The 21,641-nt window shown below is 41.0% G+C and overlaps 2 protein-coding genes across 3 annotated transcripts in view; both read left to right on the top strand.

The window, feature by feature from the left end:
• col4a3 (collagen, type IV, alpha 3) overlaps nt 1-7,381 on the top strand; it is a 115,875-nt gene extending 108,494 nt beyond the window's left edge. The window contains exons 48-52 of one of the 2 annotated variants that reach the window (XM_023982752.2): nt 452-664; nt 1,052-1,229; nt 1,722-1,836; nt 2,700-2,872; nt 3,097-7,381. In XM_023982752.2, the coding sequence (XP_023838520.1) occupies nt 452-664; nt 1,052-1,229; nt 1,722-1,836; nt 2,700-2,872; nt 3,097-3,187 (770 nt within the window). In that variant the 3' untranslated portion in view covers nt 3,188-7,381. The remainder of the gene's footprint in view (nt 1-451; nt 665-1,051; nt 1,230-1,721; nt 1,837-2,699; nt 2,873-3,096) is intronic. The other variant, XR_011475334.1, reaches the window with a different exon arrangement.
• A 933-nt stretch (nt 7,382-8,314) lies between these two features.
• On the top strand, nt 8,315-14,061 carry sst1.2 (somatostatin 1, tandem duplicate 2). The gene is made up of 2 exons (XM_023982750.2): nt 8,315-8,681; nt 13,702-14,061. The coding sequence occupies exons 1-2, from the start codon at nt 8,535-8,537 to the stop codon at nt 13,903-13,905; spliced, it is 351 nt and encodes a 116-aa protein (XP_023838518.1). The 5' UTR covers nt 8,315-8,534; the 3' UTR covers nt 13,906-14,061.
• Nucleotides 14,062-21,641: the final 7,580 nt, after the last annotated feature.

Raw genomic sequence — 21,641 nt, 5'->3', positions numbered from 1 at the left:
CTCTAGGAAGAGTCATGGTGGTTCCAAACTTCTTCAATTTAAGAATGATGGAGGCCACTGTGTTCTTGGGGACCTTCAATGCTGCAGAAATGTTTTGGTACCCTTCCCCAGATCCGTGCCACGACACAATCTTGTATCGGAGCTCTACAGACAATTCCTTTGACCACTGACATGCACTCTAAATTGTGGGACCTTATATATATACAGGTGTGCACCTTTCCAAATCATGTCCAATCAATTGAATTTACCACAGGTGGACTCCAATCAAGTTGTAGAAACATCTCAAAAATGTGGAAAAAGTCAAGGGGTCTAAATACTTTCCGAAGGCTCTGTGTACCAGAGGCTCCTCATCCATACATGGAATATTACTTATTATCCCTGAATGTCTCAATTGCAGAGTGCCCAAAAGTGTCTGTGACAAGAGACTAAGTCCATGGGATTGTTTCCTCAGGTATCCAAGGTGAGCAGGGGACTCCAGGAGCCAAAGGCCCCCGGGGCTCTCCAGGTCCTTACTTTGCCGGGCCAATAGAGGACGGCTTCCTATTCACCCGTCACAGCCAGAGGCAGAATGTGCCCCAGTGCCCAGGGGGCAGCAACTTCATCTACTCCGGATACTCCCTCCTCTTCATCAACGGCAACAACAGAGGTCATGGCCAGGATCTGGGTATGAATACACACACACGTGCATGCGCATCCATGCATGGATGCACATATAAATACATACATATACATACACATGCACGCATTCACACACACACACACACACACACACACACACACACACACACACACACACACACACACACACACACACACACACACAACACCACACACACACACACACACACACACACACACACACACACACACACACACAGCTATTCATGAACATACACTATATAACCCAAAGACAGACACACAGTCTCCGGTGAAGAACCCACTCCCTGCTGTTCTGTTTGATAACAGAGCAACGGTTCCGTCTCCTGGATATGCTGCCTTCTGCACAATAGAAATGCATTGATTCTATTTCTCTGGTTTGCCCGCTGTCCAGGTACACTGGGAAGCTGTCTGCCTCGTTTCTCTACCATGCCCTTCTTATTCTGCAACACGGACAGTACGTGCCGCTACGCCTCCCGTAACGACTACTCCTACTGGCTGTCCACGGATGAGGCCATGCCAAGCGACATGGCTCTCATCTCTGGTGACTCACTGGAGAGCTATGTCAGCAGGTGCTGCTCTAGTTTACACTGGTTTGAACAGATTGTCCGAGACATAACACAGGAAAGGAAGGAACTTGATTGTCACTCCATAAGTAAATATGGGAAATCCCAACTCTGCTGGGTAAAATGCCCCTGAGGGGATGTATTGAATTGAATTAGGGTTGCAAAAATCTGTTAACTTTTTCCAATATCCAGAAATCCCAGTTGGAATAGTCCGGAATCTTCCAACCAGGATTTTTTGAAAACCTGGGAATTTTTTAAAAGTTAACGGAATTTTGCAAAACTGAATTGATTTAAATGTCATTGACAATTATGCCTTCATGACAAGTTTCCTTGTCTGCCCAAGCATGCTCTTCAGAGTCAATGTGATGTCTGTTTATGAACCGATGTATGTACTGTGTATACAGTCTGTCTTTTTTTAAACTGGCAAATAAAATCAATCAATCAATCATAGCGTATTTGCACTGTATGATAACCTTGTGGTCTCTCCCTCTCTTTCAGGTGTGCAGTGTGTGAGACCAAAGCAAACATCATCGCTGTTCACAGTCAGACCAACCAGATCCCTGTTTGTCCACGGGGCTGGCTCTCTCTCTGGGCTGGCTACTCTTTTGTCATGGTAGGAACTACAGTCTGAGAAAGAGGAACACTTGTATGGATGGGTTAATTCAGTAGCTGAATGGAATGCAAGTACATTTTTACCTGAACAGAATTTTTACCTGATCAGCAAAACCTCAAGGCCAGGAAGAAATCTAGGCCATAGTATAATGGCGGTTAATTAGTAACTGAAAACTATGCTTACTTGCTTATGGTGACGCAATGCCATAGCAATATAGAGGCCAGAGAAGTGGGCCAGCAACCGGAAGGTTGCTGGTTTGAATCTCATGTCTGATAGGGAAAAATCAGTTTGAGAGTGGGCCGGAGGGTTGCTGCCATCAGTGTCCTAGATGCCATCACCTGCCGTTGTACCCGTGAGCAAGGCACTTAACCCCTAAACTGCTCAGCGAGCGCTACTACTCCACCCTCTTCAACCAAGGGCTGGATTCAATCCGTAGTGCTGAAGTTCGGATTTACAGCATGATTAAAATTGAAAGGCAATGTTCCCACACTAGCGGAGACTGCATTCACAGGAAATGCCGCATATGTCGGGCTCAATTGGAAATCACCTTCAAATTTCGATCGCGCAATCTGTAACGCTTCAGAGATATAGATTGAATCGAGCCCCAAACATGTGTGTGTGTGTATATCAGAGGGGCTGAGCACAGCAGAAGACCAATGGCCATCTTCCGTTCTTCATGGACACTGCAAGATCCTCCGTTCTTAGACTAGTGTCTCTGCAAATGTTATCCACAAATGTTTATAGGGTGGCTTATGTCCACAATGATTTTCAGAGCCTTGGTTTGCAGGTAATAGAGCTCTAGTGCTGAAGATGACATTCTGTCCTATATCATATCATGTAATATATGTCATGTGTGTTCACAGCAAACAGGGGCTGGGGCGGAGGGCTCTGGCCAGCCCCTGGCCTCTCCGGGCTCCTGCCTAGAAGAGTTCCGGAAGATTCCCTTCATTGAGTGCCATGGGCGAGGGACTTGCAACTACTACACTGACTCCTACAGTTACTGGCTGGCCTCCCTGGACCCCGAAAACATGTTCAGGTAAAACAAGCATAGTCATTCATTATACAGTGCACATTTACCCAAAGTTTTCACTTTATCGAGTACTCTAGTGAGTGCCGTATGCAGACGGAAAACCATGTCTCAGTTAGTTCAACAATTATATAAGTGACTTTGTGCATACAGCTGCAACATCGCAGCAGAGTACTCATCAATGCATTGCTGAAATGTGGTCTGACGTATGCTCACACTTCTTCCTCCCGCAGTAAACCCAGGCCTCAGACAGTGAAGGGAGACTGCCCGGGTAGTATAGTCAGTCGTTGTCAGGTCTGTATGAAGCAGTGGCAGCGGCTCTAAGTGCTAAAGAACTGATGGGGAATGAACTGGAGATGCACCTCCCACTATCAGCCACTGTAGGGCAACAAAGAGACTGATTAATTATTGCATTTCAATCATGGTGCTTCCTGGGAGACCAAAGGATGTCTCAACTCTTACAAGTGCTGATCCTCGTTTCCATGTTTCCTCCCCTCCAGTCCTCTCCTCGCCTCACTTTGACGTTTTCAGCAAGGGAAGGACAGAAGGAGAGCGCACAAGGAAACTAGGAAATACTATTGAGATGCAACCCAGTAGTGGCCTCTGCTCAGTCTGACGTTTTGTTCTCAGTTTTACGGTTTGTCTGTATTTTGTTTGTATTGTTAAACCACTGGACTGCTTTATGGTAGATGGTCAGTGTGATCCAGGGCTAGATTCAATCAGTTCAGCATTAAGCCGTGATCAAGTCGTGATCAAGCCATGATAACCGACAACTGCTTAGCATAATCATGTGATGACGGAGGTGTAACTGCGTTGGAGCCGATGGCACTATCAAATTAATATTTTTTGATAGCTCCAAAAGTTAATACGTTGTCACATGTGCTAGCAAAGCAGAGGTCATGGGTTTGAGCCTCAGTGTGAGACATATCAGGAGGGAGTGGTTCTCGCTAATCAAGCAGTGTGATGTCAGTAGCAGTGGTGGAATTCTGAAGTGTTTAGGGCTATATTATCTGCTCAGATTCAGCAAAATGCTTCAAAACTCATTGGACGGCGCTTCACAGTGCAGATGGACAATGACCCGAAGCATACTGCGAAAAAAAAGTTTGGGGTTGCTTAAGTCAAAGAAGTGGAATGTTCTGCAATGGCCAAGTCAATCACCTGACCTGAATCCAATTGAGCATGCATGTGACTTGCTGAAGGCAAACGCCCCAAGAACAAGCAGGAACTGGAGACAGTAAAGGCCTGGCAGAGCATCACCACGGAAGAAACCCAGCATCTAGTGATGTCTATGGATTCCAGACTTCAGGCAGTCATTGAATGCAAAGGATTTGCAACCAAGTATTAAAACACACAATTTCATTTATGATTGTTAGTTTGTCCAATTACTTTTGAGCCCCTAAAATTGGGGGGCTATGTATAAAAATGGTTGTAATTCCTACACGGTTCATACAGTAATTTTGACAAAACCCTTAAACTAAAGATGAAAGACTACACTTAAAGCAGATCTTGATTGTTTCCTTTCAAATCCATTGAGGTGGCGTACAGAGGCCAAAATGATGCAAACTGTGTCACTGTCAAAATACTTATGCCTGACTGTATATAAATAATAACACTCAAAAATCATTCAACAAAATAATAAGGATATATATCAGCCTTATCAAGGTCTGGATTCACACATTCCAGTGTTTGAACTTGTAATGGCATGGGATTTTTACTAATGCGACTTGGTGTATAAAGCTGGGAGGAGCTTGTGGATTTGACAGCTCTAATGCAATTACACCACCGGCACGGCCCTAAACAAAACAAATGATATGCTATGCAGTTGTTGAATATTGTGGGTTAACGCTGAACTGATTGAATCTAGGCCCCAGTCTTTTTGATACATTTGAATGGAAAGTTAACTGCCTGACAAAGTTCTTGACTGCCTGATCGCTCTTGTTGGATGCTATGTAACAAGAAGGAGGAATGCTGTCGTCACACAAAAGTCAAAAATAATACTAAATGTATTGTGCAAAAGTAAAATACGCACACACAAAAAAAACTGATCTAAAATAATGCAAAAGTCATGGTGCAAAAGTGAAACATGCTTTTAAAAAGAGTGATCATCTTTTGCACCTTTCCCTCTTTCGCATTTAGTCAAATAAAAATATGAATTTCCCTCTGAATCCAGAGATGTTTTGCAGTGTGCATAGCCTCTCCTTTTCCTTACTGCTACTACTGCTCCATCACCTACAGCATGCTGACTGAACACATTTTGGCTGGGCAGAAACAACTTTTTCTCATCACAGGATACACATTTGAATGAAAAGTTGAAGATTGAATTCCACCACTTTTAAACCTCATATTCATTATCTCCAGCGCCGTACCACATATGTGCAAATGGCACGTTTTACGGTCTGTAGTTAAAAGATGAGAAGAAAAGGTCCTAAGAAAGTGCCACGTGATGATGTCATCAACAGTAAAAAGCAATAATGGTGTTGTAAATAATGAATATGAGTTTAAAAAGTGGTGGAATTCCACTTTAACTGTCTGGCCAGTTACCTGATGGCCTGTTTGTTTTTTGAATGTTATGTTGTCCGTTGGGTGCTATGAGTATGCTAGCAATCTGGTAGAAGATTGGTACCTTATTGGGGGTACCTTACCCCCAAAGCTAATCTTAACCATTAGGGGGATGAAAGAAGACGATCAGTCAGTTACAGATCAGCCGTTAAGGCCAGACAGCTGAACTAGGATCAGTTTTGATATCTGCAATTGTGTTTCGGAGGGAAAAAGCGTGATCATTTCACTTCAAGCCAGCGAGTATAATGCACTGTCATGAAAAAAACATATGATACTCTAACAATATCTTAGTAGCATCTCAGTGATCCTGAGTTATTAACAATATGTTTGAGTCACATAGAAAGATTGAACAGATTTATCTGTCTGAAAGATAGAGAGCCAATACATGCTTATAACAAGTCATAATGCATTATACCGACAGGAGTAAAGTATTACCAAAAAAGCATTTAGCAATGAAACGTGTCGCTCATATCACTAGATCTGATTTCATTAGAAGTAACTTTATCGTACATTTCTAAACACTAGTTGGTTGAATACTGCTGTATACCCACGATGGACATAGAGCAATTATGTTGTAATAATCCCTTTGTCAGGGAGATATTGAATAATATGATTAAGCATTTGTTAACATGCTCTCACCTTGGCCCTTTAAAAAGATTGAGCTTAAGTGTAGTATTTATATGGAGAGATACAGTTATCATGATTTCACTGTCCATTGGCGTGTTGCGTAATCTTCAATTTTGACTCTTTCTATGTATTCTTTCCAATGGAACCATGGCCACTGTGTTGATCACATTTAATACCAAAGTGAGTAGGCTATGCATTTCCCTTTTATCTGTACAATAATATCACCTTGGTTTCCTTGTAGCTTTCCATTGTTGTGCCTTGCCTCCAGCCTTGTAACTGACATAGTGTACCAAGTGCTTCCTTGCTTTTCAAACTAAATATTGTACTGTACTTGACACAAACCAAAGCTATTCAGAGAAATACCCAGAAAAGTGTTGTCTTGATGAATTAGTGGACACTGTTGCACTCTTTTGTATAACCTATGTACTTCATTAACATTGTGTTCCGATGCTAATTTCTGTGTGGTGAATGTCAGCCTTGAGTTGAATGGTTTTCTGTTCCAGGAGGTGCTAAATTAACGCAAAAGTAAAGGAATTACTTAACTTTCTGCCATCCTACTGTGTATACCATCTACTGTATCATCTTAATTTATCTCAGCCAGAAGCATAGGGGTATGATAACTTAAACTGCCATGTATAACTGCCCATGGAAATTAACTCGAAGGTCGCTCTTGTTATTCTGTATTGCAAGCAGCAGCCACATGTATTAAACAAATAAGGGTCTGAAGCATTGCATGCCCAATGTTTTCCCCTCAATGGTTCTAATGACCCGAAACAGTTCAGAATGGAATCTGTCCGGGTTCATCACACCTGTCTGTGTGTTTATGTGCATGCTTGCGTGCTGTGGTGGAAATTATTTCTATCTAGCACCAGCGACATGTGAAAGACAAGCCTGACTTCTCCCCTCTCTGGGTACCAGGTGACTGAGCCCCAGCTGAGGGAGGAAGTCCAACTGCCAACACCAGAGTCCAAAGGGATACATTCTAATCACAAGCATATCACATAAGCATATTATGCAGATAAGACATCTTAATTATCTATGTTACCTAACTAATTCTGATTATTCCGCCACAGTGCGAGCGTGCGTGTGTGTGTGTGTGCGTGCATGCGCGTCCGATGCAAATGTTCTGTGCCATTGAAATGCTGCAACCCATAAATGTAATTTACATATCCTTTTAACAAGCCTCACGCTCTGCTATACCATTAATCATACAGCTGTACAGTTCGTCTGTAATTTCCAAGCTCAATAGTGTAGTTGTAACACAGTTAGAGAAATGTAAGTAGGCATGACAATATTTAATTGTAATAAATGAGTGTTCATTTTTCCCTGCTAGTTTATATTGTTGACATTCAGAGTTTTTATGAAGAAGTATACTATTGTGTTTTTATCCTGATCAAAATTGCAATAATGTCATCCACCAGCTGCAATTAAGCCTGGGGATGAGGGTTAAAATTGCATTGACAACGTCCGGCAAAGCTTATTGTAGTTTATATCTGTAATCCATGGCCACAGGGGAGCAGTGAAGAGCTACAGTAAAATGTTACACAGTAGCAATATCTACAGTATGATGCAGCCTTTTGTGCAAATAAGCAGATATTTCAGCGTAAACTGAAATAACTCTTATAGAAAAATTTGTATCCTATTAATTCGATTGAGTCTGTGGTATCAAACATCTGGTTTCATTCCAAGACATTCCATGTAATGCTGTCTGAGGGATATCAGACAGACAGCACTCAGTCTATGATTCCTTTCAGAATAGGCTTTTACAAATATGCAAATCACCCTTCAACAAAATACATATCCACAATACTGTATGCAAGTGCAACGGTATGGTTTATACCATTTTTACCTCGTAATTCTCGGAAACTGTGTTAACCATTGCAAACTAAATGTATAATGTTGATATTGTATGTAAACAAAGCCTAATCAGTTGATCCCACGATGGCAATATGTGTTGGTAATTAACCCACCAAAAATCTGTTAGAGGAATCTTTTGTTTGGCAGTCTTCCGTGACGTCATCACTTAAGTTCAATATTTTAAAGTTAAGTGATGACTCCTGCTTCCTGTTTATAAAGGCTTTTATGAAGCAGACATTTTCTGGTTGTATTTGACTTAGATTAGCCGTGTGTGCTAAATCCATATTGGCTAACTGTTTTATTGTCGCGCCTCCATATTAAATCAATACGTCTCAGAGGAGCTGCCTTTGTGACGAAAAGAAAGCAGCCAGTGCTTCTAAGTGGTTTACAACACTGAATTCCATCATCGCCGGGCAGCCCCCCACGCCCTGACAGGCCACTTGTCACTCAACCCAGGAAGCAGAGTGATGAGCTGAGAGGGCGAGCTCTTTATAAGAGCCCCACAGAACTCCCATCAACAGAACCAGGCCTGCTCCCTACCGACTGATCCAGATCCAGCATAGCCCGGTCCAGCTCAGCTCGTCTCACCGCGTCTCATCCCTGCAAACAAAACCCAGCTCTGTTGGAGATGAAGGTCTGCCGAATCCACTGTGCCCTGGCCCTGCTGGGTTTGGCCCTGGCCATTTGCAGCCAAGGAGCCGCCTCGCAGCCCGACCTGGACCTCCGCAGCCGCAGACTCCTTCAGAGGGCTCGTGCCGCTGGCATTGCCACACAGGTATGCAGCCTATGGCACTGGCACACACCGCAGGTGGCTGGTGACACCTTAATTGGGGAGAACGGGCTCATAGTAATGTCTGCAATGGCATAAATGGAACGGTATCAAACACATTGTTTCCATGCGTTTGATACCGTTCCATTCACTCCCCTCAGCAGCCTCCTGTGGMACACACATACCAAACAAAGAGGGCTCAAAAAAAGGATGAGGTCCATACAGGAATCAACAGGACAGTTAACGTTATTGCGCTCACAAGATTACACTATTCATGTGAGGTGAGGTGAGAAGCCAATGGCATGTTCACGCAGATAGCATGCACTGCTTGGGTCATGACACAAAAAAATGCGTACAGTAGGGTACAACTCACACAACTATTCAGGAACACCACTAATGACACTATGAGAACATGAGAATGTGTCATTAGTAAAACAGGTACAGCATAGTCCACACTGACTAACATACAGTACACTGCCCTTTGCTTCACAGTGGAACAGACTTACACACCTACCCACAATGGAATTCAGTTAAACAGTCTGTGCTCAGGTTATCACATACTCAGACACATACTATACACATATTAGGGCATAGACTCACTACAACTGACAGGTCTGGTGTACCTCTTTAATCTGGCAACAATAGTCTGGCAAATTCAAATCTGGACCTCAAATCAGTTCCACTGTTTTTCATTATTCCTCTCTAAACAAGGACTGATTTAGACCTGGGACACAAGGTGGGTGCAAATAATTATCAGGTTGAACAGAAAACCAGCAGTACTCARGACCTCCAGGCTGAGATTTGATTACTCCTGGACTACAAGTAATAACTTCAGTTGTCATGCCAAAACATGAAAGTATGAACGGGGTCTGACAGTTATATCCAGTAGAAGTGCTGTTTTAGTTATATACTGTTATTGTATACAGAACTCCCACCCCGTAAGTATTTTCTCTCATTCTTGTGTTGAAGACATGATTTGGAACGGTTTGGTTAAGGTCCTTGTTGGTAGACAGAGTCAACACTAGGCGTAGGACCCACTAGGCATAAACGTTGTTTCAATGTCATTTGTCAATGTCTTGTGATGTGGAATTTACATGGGAAAATGCATTGGATTTTTTAAAAAGTCAGCGTAAACTTATTTTGAGGGTGATATTTCAACCACAGGATTATGTCATCATGGCAACCAAATTTCAACATAGACACACCTTGTATAAAATATGTTGAATTTGTACCTTTAAAACAACATCTTCAACATTATATCCAATATCAGAAGAAGAAAAAAACGATCTGGGCAACATCTCCTACTGGAGAATGTATTTATCTACAGCTATCTTTTGGTCTCCCATCCAGGGTTTTAACCAAGCCCAGCACAGCTTAGTGATGATATTTGTTACACAATTACCAATGTGCTGTCGTGAGAATGTTTGTTGAAAGATCTCTACATAAAAACGAAATAGATTCACTGTTGCTATCGAAGACATTCCAAAGGGTAGGTTTAACAGAGCAAATGAAATGTGACCGTACTTTATCACTCATATCATTAATGATGCTATTTAGGCTTATGTAGCATTTGAAAAGTAATCAACAGCTATTGTTTCAATTCAACGTAGAATTCAACTTAAAATAGACAATACAATAGGCCTAGGGTTTCAAGCTCTGGTTGATTTCAAATGTAATGATATTTAGTGGTATTGATTTGTGTTTGGTTGCCAAAACAACCAAATATCAACATTTGAAGGAGAAGTATCTTCTACTTGCATAGTTTCATTTGTGCCATGCACATCAATATTAAATAATAGAACTATATCAAAATAAATGTTATTTAAAGTGCATTTAAAATTTGATTTGATTTAGTCATATTCTTTAAGTTAGATTTTTGGTGGAGATGGAGATGTGAATCAAACATATCAATTATTAATTTGTAGACAAACTGGAGTGAAAGCCATACTAAGTCTGTGGCACAGGTGGAACTATCCAAGCAGAATATGCATCTCCTTCAAATGTTGATATTGTGGTTGTGTTGACAACCAAACACAATTCAATATCACTTTTGAAATACAATAGACAGCCGATTAACTTGTCGACAAGTTAACAAATTATATGTTGAATTTACGTCTCCAATTTGAAGAATTTGATTAAACCAGTGGCTCAGATCTCCTTTTAAATTGTATTTTGTTGCATTTTCAAACAAACACAATTCAGTATTACTTTTGTAGTACAGTGAATAGCCTAAAGTTAAGGCTATCTTACAAACTAATGTAACATTTAACCTTAACATGAGTAAAACATCCATGGCCACATTTTGAGGTTACTGTAGCAATAAATATCTATGTAATCATATAAAGCATGCATGTTCAAGATAGCATGCATAGGTCTTCGCAGGTCTGTGGAGATTTTGCAAAAAAAAATTGCTATAATATTCTGCGCAGAATCTAGAACGGCATTGATCACTTACTTGCACCATGTACTTTTAATGTAATCTCAACTGCAATTCAGGTCATTTGGTTCTGGTATTAGATGAAGCACAGTGATACATTCATCTGATGTATAAATAAACATTTCTGACATTGTATTCCCATGTGAACTTTGCTGTGCTTGTAAATGATTGAAAGAGCAGTTATAGACACTTAGGTGACAACCAAACCAAAAACCAGACATTGTTTTTCCATTGGAATTTGGTGTGCTTTTAAATGGTTGAAAGCATAGTGTTAATACATTGGAAATTCAACACATTTTGGCCTTTTGAGTGAGTGAATATAGGTTGTAATCTCATTGATCACCGTCTCAATTACCCAATTATCCAAGTTGAAATGATGTGGTGTGCTCAGTAGGGAGTTTGTGTCTCTTAATTAATTCTGTGTCACATACACATCCATCTGGATAGAAGACACGGTGACAATGCAGTTGTTACACGTAATAGGGGTGTGAACTCCAATAGACAGTGATATTTCTCAAGAAGGAGATTTCCATCATTCCCTCCTATGACTGACAACCACGTCTGTCTGAGTGCCACTTTCTCATACTAATGACTCACATGTTAAGGTCATTGACAGCTCACCCAGACAGTGCACATTGCAGCAACCTCACCTAGAAAGTTTCTCGTTTTACAAACCAAATGTTTTCTACCAAACTTGAAAAAAGTCACCGGAACTGTTTGTTCCGTTGTGTTTTTGTACACACAACAGTTATCTGTTGTCAATTATCTGTTGATGGGAAAACAAGTCTTTCTCCTCCTATCTCCGTCTCCATCCACCCCTCCATTGTCTAGTCAATCAGTTGGCTGGATCAGAGTGTGCTACAACAAGGCTTTCGTTCTCTGTGCAGATAGGGCTGATTCCAGCTTAGGATTATGAGCCTTTCCTACGCACGTCTAAGTATTTGGTTTTCAGACTTACCTTATTCTGTTGCGTTAACGTGCTCTGCAGGTGTGGCTACTATTTTGATTTGTTTAATCTACCTTGCGCACTCTGAATAAATGTAATTCAACCGCTGAAAACCCTCCCAGTTGCTGGCCAACAGATGTTCAGTATATTTATCGTCAGCCATCCCTTTAAATACGGTGTACCTTTAATGATCATTTTGTTGACAGACTCAATAGAATACATTGTGAGAACGGGTTTAGAATCTATGCATCTTCGTCTCAGTTTCAGCACCAGCTGGTAGATTAAAAAATACTCTTTAGGGTTAGGAAAGTATGTCTAAGTCTTTTTTTTTTTTTGTGGAAAAAAATGATTTGTAGAGCCTTTACGCACAGAATATATAGATTAATAAAAAATACAGTGGTTTGATTCATCCTGAAAGTTGTCATATTTAAATAAAATGTATGAAATATTGGAAGGTGGAAAAAAGTGTACAATAGGGGTTGAACAATAGTCCTATAAATCTACCCTAATTCTCACTAATCATGGAACTGTATGACAACGGTCCAGTCGTCGTTAAATGTGCTCCATGTTTAACCTTGCTACATGTGGTCTGAGTTCTATAATGATTCAAATAAGCTACATGTCCCAAATTATTGCACAACGTTAGCCTAATATGATCCACTTATGCTTGCCACCCTCAGGAACAACTTACATAGCCATAACAGAGGAAAGAAAGGTAAACGGAATGGAATGATACAAAATGTAAGCTACAAATTGAAGAAAACGCTAAAGTGACAGTTATAAATGTATGTGGGTATTACTGATGGTGGCTCCCGATAGCAGCTAATATTTAACATGGTACAAATTGTAAAATAAATCGGAAAAGCCTGGACAATGGCTATAATTAAAACAATCTGAAGCGCATACATAAACTTGGCAGGTTCAGCCCTATAGCTTGGGTGCCCCATTTTCATTCATGCAAATTGTGAGGGCAAACAATTACAATTTTGAATAATCATATTTAAAGCCTATTTCACTGTGTAAAACGGACCATGTCATGTTATGATTTTAACTTTGCTCCCATATGGCTGGTTTCACATTCGTCCCCAGGGATCTTAAGGAACAATCATCTAAAACAATTGCTATGTGTATGTACAATCCCCTTTTCCAGACAGATTACTCATTTACCTAGCTCTTATCAATAGATCTAATCCATTGATAAATTACAGTGCATGGAGAATACTGTTATTTCTACCCGAAAAAAGTAAATAGATGCTCAACCTTGTTCATCCACACCTCCACCACCAGATGCACCTCCACCACACCTTCTTTTCTTAGATCTCCACTTCGAATGAATAGCAGGTGAATATCATGCTATTCTCATGCTTAAATTCAAGGTCAGAATACGCACATAGAGAAAAGTGCATAAAAACCAGCGCTTAACTGAGGTCGGAATCGGGGCCATAATGAGGCATGAAAACCAACACTGACTGCCTTAATGTGGAGGTGATTACATTTGTGTGTGTCTGTGTTTGTGCTCACACATGAGATTGCTTGTGTATAACGTGTAGGATTTGTGTTTGCTGTTGTCGATATTGGCTTGTGCCGATGTGTATGTGTGTGTTTATATTCTCCCAAAGTATGTGTGTCTTTCCTGCATGTAGGAGTGGAGTAAGCGAGCGGTGGAGGACATTCTATCCCAACTGTCTTTGCCTGAGGCCCAGGAAAGTGAGGTGTCCCCAGCGGAGGCCAAAGACGACCTGCGTATGGAGCTGGAGCGCTCAGTGGGCAGCCCCAACAACCTGCCCCCCCGCGAGCGCAAAGCCGGCTGCAAGAACTTCTACTGGAAGGGCTTCACTTCCTGCTGAGGGAAGAAAAACCGACCACCTTTTGACACGATGATGCCAATCACGTCACACCGACTAATGCAGCCAATCAACAGTTAGCTGTGCCCGATGACGGTTCTTGAAATCAACAGAATAATGTACCTGTCTAATTTATGAAATAAAGATAAAATAATTGAATTTCAGTGGGTCAGTTCTTTGATAAACTCTTATTTGTATTACCAAAGAAAAGTTTCGGTTGACATGCCCTTTATTAATTTATGCATGGCTTACATCTTATTTCTATTAGAAACTGGTTACTTACGTAACTAGAGCAGTAAAAATAAATGCTTGTCATACCAGTGGTCAGCCAATCAACATTCAGGGCTCGAACCACCCAGTTTATACAGTTTTTACCATGGCGTTGTTGAATACTTGTTTCCTATTGGCTTGTAGGGCATGCTAGAGCATCCATTATTTCGCTATAACGCACGGTATAATTCAATGACTGTAGTTCATTCTTACATGTTCTATGTTTGAGCTGCTTTTGAAAGCAAAAGTGGAATTGAAAACATTTTTGGCATTGTTGAATTGGTTAGCTAAACTAGCAGGACTTTTTGTTTGGTTACTACGGCAACTACTGTAGCTATCTAGTAAACTTGCTAGCTACTTCAGCGCATGTTGAACGCATTTCTCCCGGCAAATATGTTAATTTATAGCCATGGTATAAAACGGATAATGGGGCCACGTCATTCATTATTTTCCATAGAACACATAGCCCCTCGTTGATTATCCCTTACATATTGGATGACTGCCATTCATATTCCATTCACCCAGCTCAATGTAACATGGATCGGTTTAGGCTACTACATGATACTCAAATTTTCCATAAACCAATCATAACATTGCTCCAACCTAGATTATGAATGAACGTTTACAACGTAGGTGCATAAGGTTGAGAGAAATTTGAGTAATCAAAGTGACAGACATTCCGCTACCTAAGAATAGTAAAGCCCCATTTACTGGCTCAAATAGTTGACCAATCAGCCTGTTACCAACCCTTTGTAAACCTTTGGGGGAAAAAATTGAATAGATACAATGCTATTTTACAACAAAAAAATGATAACAGACTTTTAACACATTTATTGAGAAGACAATTCTACAAGCACAGCACTTACACAAATTAGTGAGGATTGGTTGAGAGAATGTATCATATAAAGATTGTGGGGGCTGTTTTGCTAGACTTCAGTGCGGCTTTTGTTATAGTCTACTGGTGGAAAAACATAGGTGTTATGGCTAAGGCTGTTGCGGTGACCATATTACCGCCACACCGGCAGTCACGAGTCATGAAGGCTCTCAAATTCCAGGGTAATTCTCCAAGCTCTGATGCTGCTGCTGGTCATTAGTAGTCTACCAAACTTGCTAACTGCCTGGTACTCAGCACTCTATTGTCCCTCTAATCACTCTGACATCAATGCAAATGTGATCAAAAATCGAATCAAACACTTCATGAGAGCCCATGAGCTCATGTTGCGCAACATTTCTATAGGCTATGCAACTGTGCGAGAAAGAGTTATGGCCTCTACTAGAACGAGGAGGATCCCATCAGCTTTCTATAGGCTAGGCCTACTTTATTTATTTCTCAACTTTCCCAATATTAAGCACATTGATTATATTTACAACAGGAGTATAGCCTACCTGACTGGCATGAAAATGAACCACGCGAAATGCGTCCTCCATTTGTTATTTAAGTGCATAGATGACATGTTTCGATACAGGTGCATGATAATGGTCCATTCTAAATCAAAACAAATTTAACACAGAAAACATTTAGTATGTGTCAAGACAATATTAAATCAAGAATAGTCTGATGGGTGACAATATCAGCCTATCAATTGTGAATAATATTTTATCACTTGTGAATGACGCCCAGCATAAGAAACAATTACTTTTTTGTGACTCTTTCGAATCGTAGTCGCACACCTCATGTAGCCTAGCCCATAGGCCTATATGTTTAGATAAGGTTTGTATCACAACTAAAGTGGCCAAATAACTTCTTAAAAGTTAGCACATTAATCCGCTTTACAAGGAGTGTAGAGCCTAACTGGCATACATAAGCAGCACGTGAGTTTCAAGTTTGGGGAAGATCATTTTCACCATAAAAATTCACCTTTATAATAAAAGCATTACATGCATAATTGCATTTGAGGTCACTTTGGATAATGATGTTTTCCGCTAACGGAACATTCGTGCTTATAGCCTACTACCATGTGCACATTATAATTGCTCCGCTTATAATGTGAAGAAGTAGCCTAATAGATTATCAACATTTTAAACTAAACATCCTGATCTGTTGCGTCAGTTACATTGCGTGAACACGTTTTTTTGATTCTATTGGTTGTATTAATTTGGGRTTTATCGCATCCCACAACTGTCCCAGACCATGTTTTTAATATGTATTCCTCGCACAGAATAGAATAGGTCGACTTTTGTACTATGGGGGATAGTAGATTGACATAGGCTAGTGCTTTTGTTGTTCGTTATGCCTACTCATCTTGTTGGCTGACGAAAAGTAAAAGTGGACAGTTCTTTCAATATATTCAATATGCACCACGGAATTGGATAAGGACACACACAGTTTGGTTCCCGATGTGTCCATCTTCACTTGTATTCTGTGAGAAAGACCCGATCAGGTGATGGAGAGCCGTGTGTGAAAGGTGATTTGGAGCGCTCAGCACTCGGGAGAAGGGCACAGCTGCCACTGGCCGCAAAAGACATGGATTTTTTTTAGGGTGCATTACTGCCACACAAAGAGGATGCCACCGTGAAATTCTAGGCATTATCAATTGCTTGTCAAATTGTGAATGAGTGACTGGTGTACAGCCTGTGCAAAAAGGCATGCCTTTCAAGTTACTTTTTTTCAAATCATCATTCGAGTTGCATGATGCAGCCCTATGATGTATTAAAAATCTAAGCATATAGCCCAACGTTTGTAGAACAACTAAAGTTACATAAATAACTCTAAATTAAGCATATAGGAATACCTATTTTTGTTAACCGCTCAACACAGAWTAGCCGCATGTGCACACTCCTTCAAATCATTTGGAGAAAATATCCTTTCTATTTTATTCAGTCATGTTCAATTGTATTTTTCATACTATAAAATAATGCCAAAGAATTCTAAGCAAATCTTGTCTGCTAAATGAACTAGTGTAGCCCACAGCAATTTCAGCATAGCCAGATCARGACCTAACATAACGACACTATTCTGTTCTTGCTATTATGCTATTATGCTATTTTGCTCTTCTGGAATAGACTACACTTTCTTCATATCATGCTTATTTAGACTTGTCTAAAATAAATAATGGATTTGTGTAGGCTATATTAAATGGATTTATTAGACTTCTTTAAATGTAGACGTTCCAAAGGTCTGCATCAGTGGCTTGTGTGGAAGCCAGGAGATGCTAAATGTGTTTATGTTAATTAATGTTCAATTACTGTGAGACCGACAATTATTTGCTTGACAATCACAGGCTGACAACATTTTGTGACTGCCACAGTTATGGCTATTTTATTTTACTAGGCAAGTCAGTTAAGAACAAATTCTTAGGAATTTGGAAGCCTATGAACAGTGGGTTAACTGCCTTGTTCAGGAGCAGAACGACAGATTTGTACCTTGTCAGCTCTAACCACTAGGCTACGCTGCCACCCAATATTGTGGATAAAGAGTTACCTGTCCAACAGAACACAGAGAGTGTTCTTTAATGGAAGCCTCTCCAACATAATCCAGGTAGAATCAACAATTCCCAGGGCAGCTGTCTAGACSCCTTACTTTTTTCAATCTTTACTAATGACATGGCACTGGCCTTGAGTAAAGCCAGTGTGTCTATGTATGCGGATGACTCAATACTACACACATCAGCTACTACAGCGACTGAAATGACTACAACACTTAACAAAGAGCTGCAGTTAGTTTCAGAACAGGTGACAAGGAATAAGTTAGTCCTAAACATTTCAAATACTTAAAGCATTGTATTTGGGACAAATCATTCACTTAACCCTAAACCTTAACTTAATCTTGTAATGAAAAATGTGGAAATTGAGCAAGTTGAGGTGACTAAACTGCCTGGATTGTAAACTGTCATTGTCAGAACATATTGTTACAACAGTAGCTAAAATGGGGAAAAGTCTGTCCATGATAAAGCACTGCTCTGCCTTCTTAGCAGCACTATCAACAAGGCAGATCCTACAGGCCCTAGTTTTGTCGCACCTGGACTACTCTCATGTGGTCAAGTCCCACAAGGAGGGACTTAATTAAAATTGCAATTGGCTCAGAACAGGGCATAACGGCTCGCCCTTGGATGTACACAGAGATCTAACATTAATAATATACATGTCAATCTCTCCTGGCTCAAAGTGGAGGAGAGACTGACTTCATCACTACTTGTATTTATGAGAGGTATTGACATGTTGAATGCACCGAGCTGTCTGGCACACAACTCGGACACCTATGCATACCCCACATGACATGCAACCAGAGGTCTCTTCACAGTCCCCAAGTCAAGAACAGACTATGGGAGGCGCACAGTACTACATAGAGCCATGATTACATGGAACTCTATTCCACATCAAGTAACTGATGCAAGCAGTAAAATMAAAAATACACCTTATGGAACAGCAGGGACTGTGAAGAGATACAAACACAGACACAGATACATGCATACACACACACGATAACATATACACTAAAAACACATGTGATTTTGTGTTGTAGATATGTGGTAGTAGATTAGTGCCTGAGGGCACACACTTGATGTGTCTTGAAATCTGCTGTGAATGTATTGTAATGTTTTTAAATTGTTTAAACTGGCTTAATTTTGCTGGACCCCAGGAAGAGTAGCTTCTGCTTTGGCAGCAGCTAATGGGGATCCATAATAAATACAAATAACCATTCAATACCGCCTTTCACACTCTTCTACTGTAGCTGATCTAGGGTGTAATCGTTAGTCCAACATTGCAAATATGAGTTTCTATTAGACAAATTTAGGTATGTCACCATATTAACGTCATAGTCAACATAGCTACTAGAACTAACGCATTAGTAAACCCACTACAATCATGCAGTACAGTGTACAGTCAGCAGCAAGCAGTTTAGCAGTTACACCAGCAGGCCCCGGTGGCAAGAAATGAATAAAACCAAAAGCTTACCTTGCCATGGAAGAGTTCTCGTGTTGGATAGCCATAGCCAGCTAGCTAACATAGCATCCCTCTCTGTTTGAGCCTGATGTTTGAGTAGGTTAAACTAGCTACCTCCATTCACTAGCTAAGTAAGTGAAAGTGAAATAAACTACAAAATATAGCTAGCTCTCTGTCTCTCTTGCTTTCTCTGGCTTCTCATTCGTTTGTCTTTCTCTATCTTTGATTTAACTCACCACATTTTATGAACTGCAGTGCTGTTTTCAGTACTAGATTCATTCTCTGATCCTTTGATTGGGTGTTCAACATGTTAGTTCATGCTGCAAAAGCTCTGAAAGGTTGGAGGACGTCCTCCGGAAGTTGTCAGGGGGTGAGAATCACAAGCCTCCTAGGTTTTGTACTGAAGTATGAGGACGGAAACTAGCTGTCCTCCGGCTACACCATGCTGCTACCCTACAGAGTGCTGTTCAGGATACTGTAGACCATTATAAAACAGTGTGTTTTAATCAATTATTTGGTGACGTGAATATATTTAGTATTGTTTTATCTAAAAATGCAAACTTTTTTAATGTTTCACAATTTTTATTTTTATGAAATTCACTGAGGAGGATGGTCCTCCACTTCCTCTTCTGAGGAGCCTCCATTGCTGTATATGTTGACTTGGTGACATTATTGGGTGTATCGGGTGGATGCAACCACACATGATGACAATCGGATTAGGCAGGTGTTCACTACAATAAACCAACACCTTCTGACACTCATTGACAAGAAATGCCATCAACTTAGTGGGCCTTCACATGTCATAGGTATTGTGCCTATCCAATGAATGTCAATGCCATTCGGAATCTTCCAGTCTGCCCTGGAGTTGCTGTACATGTTGACCTGGTGACATTATGGTGTATGGGGAGGATGCAACCATGATGACAAGCTCATCGGGCAGGTGTTCACCACATTGAACAAAACAAACCTATCCAATGTCAATGCCGCCCTGAATCTCCCAGAACTGTCCTCGATAGGCCCACTCCACCATCAGTCCCCCTTCTGGCAGTTAATAAAGACAGAGACACCATGGAGCTTGATTGCCACATGTCAGGAGGCCATTCAACAGCCTAAATGCTATCCGGAAAGTGTTGGTGTGCATTGCCCTCATATGTACCTATTTTGCTACCACCYATAGCTGGCCAGCCCATGTGACACCTCAACTGGAGTCGCATGTGAAGAATGAGCTCTCGTCCTGCTGTGACTTATGCATTGGTGTGGATTCAGTAATCCCRACATCCCTATAAGGACATAAATGGCATCTATGGCAAACAAGAGGCCCCTTAGGATGGYCAATCTTAAACAAAGATGCTATATGTGATCATGTATGGTGGCTGGGGATTGAATTGTGAGATCGTGGTCTTTACGCGCCCTGCTTGATCCATTCCACCACCTCTGCAACTCCTTTACTTTCCATCAAAGCTCAGTCATCAACTTCAAATGTTCCGGTAACTGACAGAATAAAGGAAACACTTGAGTAAATGAGGGATGCAGAGTATGTTGAAAACAGGTGCTTCCACACAGGTGTGGATCCTGAGTTAATTAAGCAATATCATCCCATCATGCTTAGGGTCATGTATAAAAATGCCCAGTTGCCCATTATTTTTTTTACTATCATGGCTAGAAGAAGACTTTGAAAGAGGGGTCTCAAAGGAGCATTAGGGGGTTTAAAGGGTGTGTGTGTGCGTGCATGCATCCGTGCGTGCGTGTGTGTGTGTGTCTCAGTCACCAGATCGCAACCCAATTGAACACTTATGGGAGATTCTGGTGCGGCGCCTGAGACAGCATTTTCCACCACCATCAACAAAACACCAAATGATGGAATTTCTTGTGCAAGTCGCACCCCTCCAGTAGAATTCCAGACACTTGTAGAATAGATGACAAGGCGCATTGAAGCTGTCCTGGTGGCTCATGGTGGCCCAATGCCCTATTAAGACTCTTCGTGTTGGTGTTTCCTTCATCTTGACGGTTAGCTGTATGTGTTTGTGGATTTGTGCTACGTCCCTCATACATCAAATCAAATGAAAGTTTATAACCAGTACTTCATATTGATAGTCTAGGACCTACACTATAAGTAACCTCTAGGTAACCTGCCATTCTCCTCATCTCCTTCTGGGCTTGCCCCGGACTGTAATCACAGCCAACTACCCACATATCGGCCAAATAATCAAATTACCCGACTTCCAAAGGAATATAAAGGAATATGTAGGATGTGACCTGCAGGTCTTTTTGCCACATTCAACATWAAAAAAACTCCATCCACAAGTAAATTATACTGTAGGTGTTAGAAAGATCTAGGGCAGGTCTGTTTATGGCAGCMCTTTCACTGTCTCTCCTTCACAACCAGACTAACTGCCATTCCAGAACTGGAGTATCCCCAGCGTCACTCAGGCTGAGATAACATTCCAATTAGTCAATGGGTCTCGTTGGCATGCAAGCTGCATCTGTTGAGTGCCTCTACCCAACTGTTGAAAAAATGGAAACTGATCACCACACAGCCCTGAATACCCAGCCAGTCATACAGGAAGAATACTGCAGCTTGCCCA

The sequence above is a fragment of the Salvelinus sp. IW2-2015 genome, linkage group LG4p (assembly GCF_002910315.2).
Source record: "Salvelinus sp. IW2-2015 linkage group LG4p, ASM291031v2, whole genome shotgun sequence".
Classification (NCBI taxonomy): domain Eukaryota; kingdom Metazoa; phylum Chordata; class Actinopteri; order Salmoniformes; family Salmonidae; genus Salvelinus; species Salvelinus sp. IW2-2015.
Note: the sequence above shows the minus strand (reverse complement) of the source record. Positions and strands in the feature narration are given on the sequence as shown.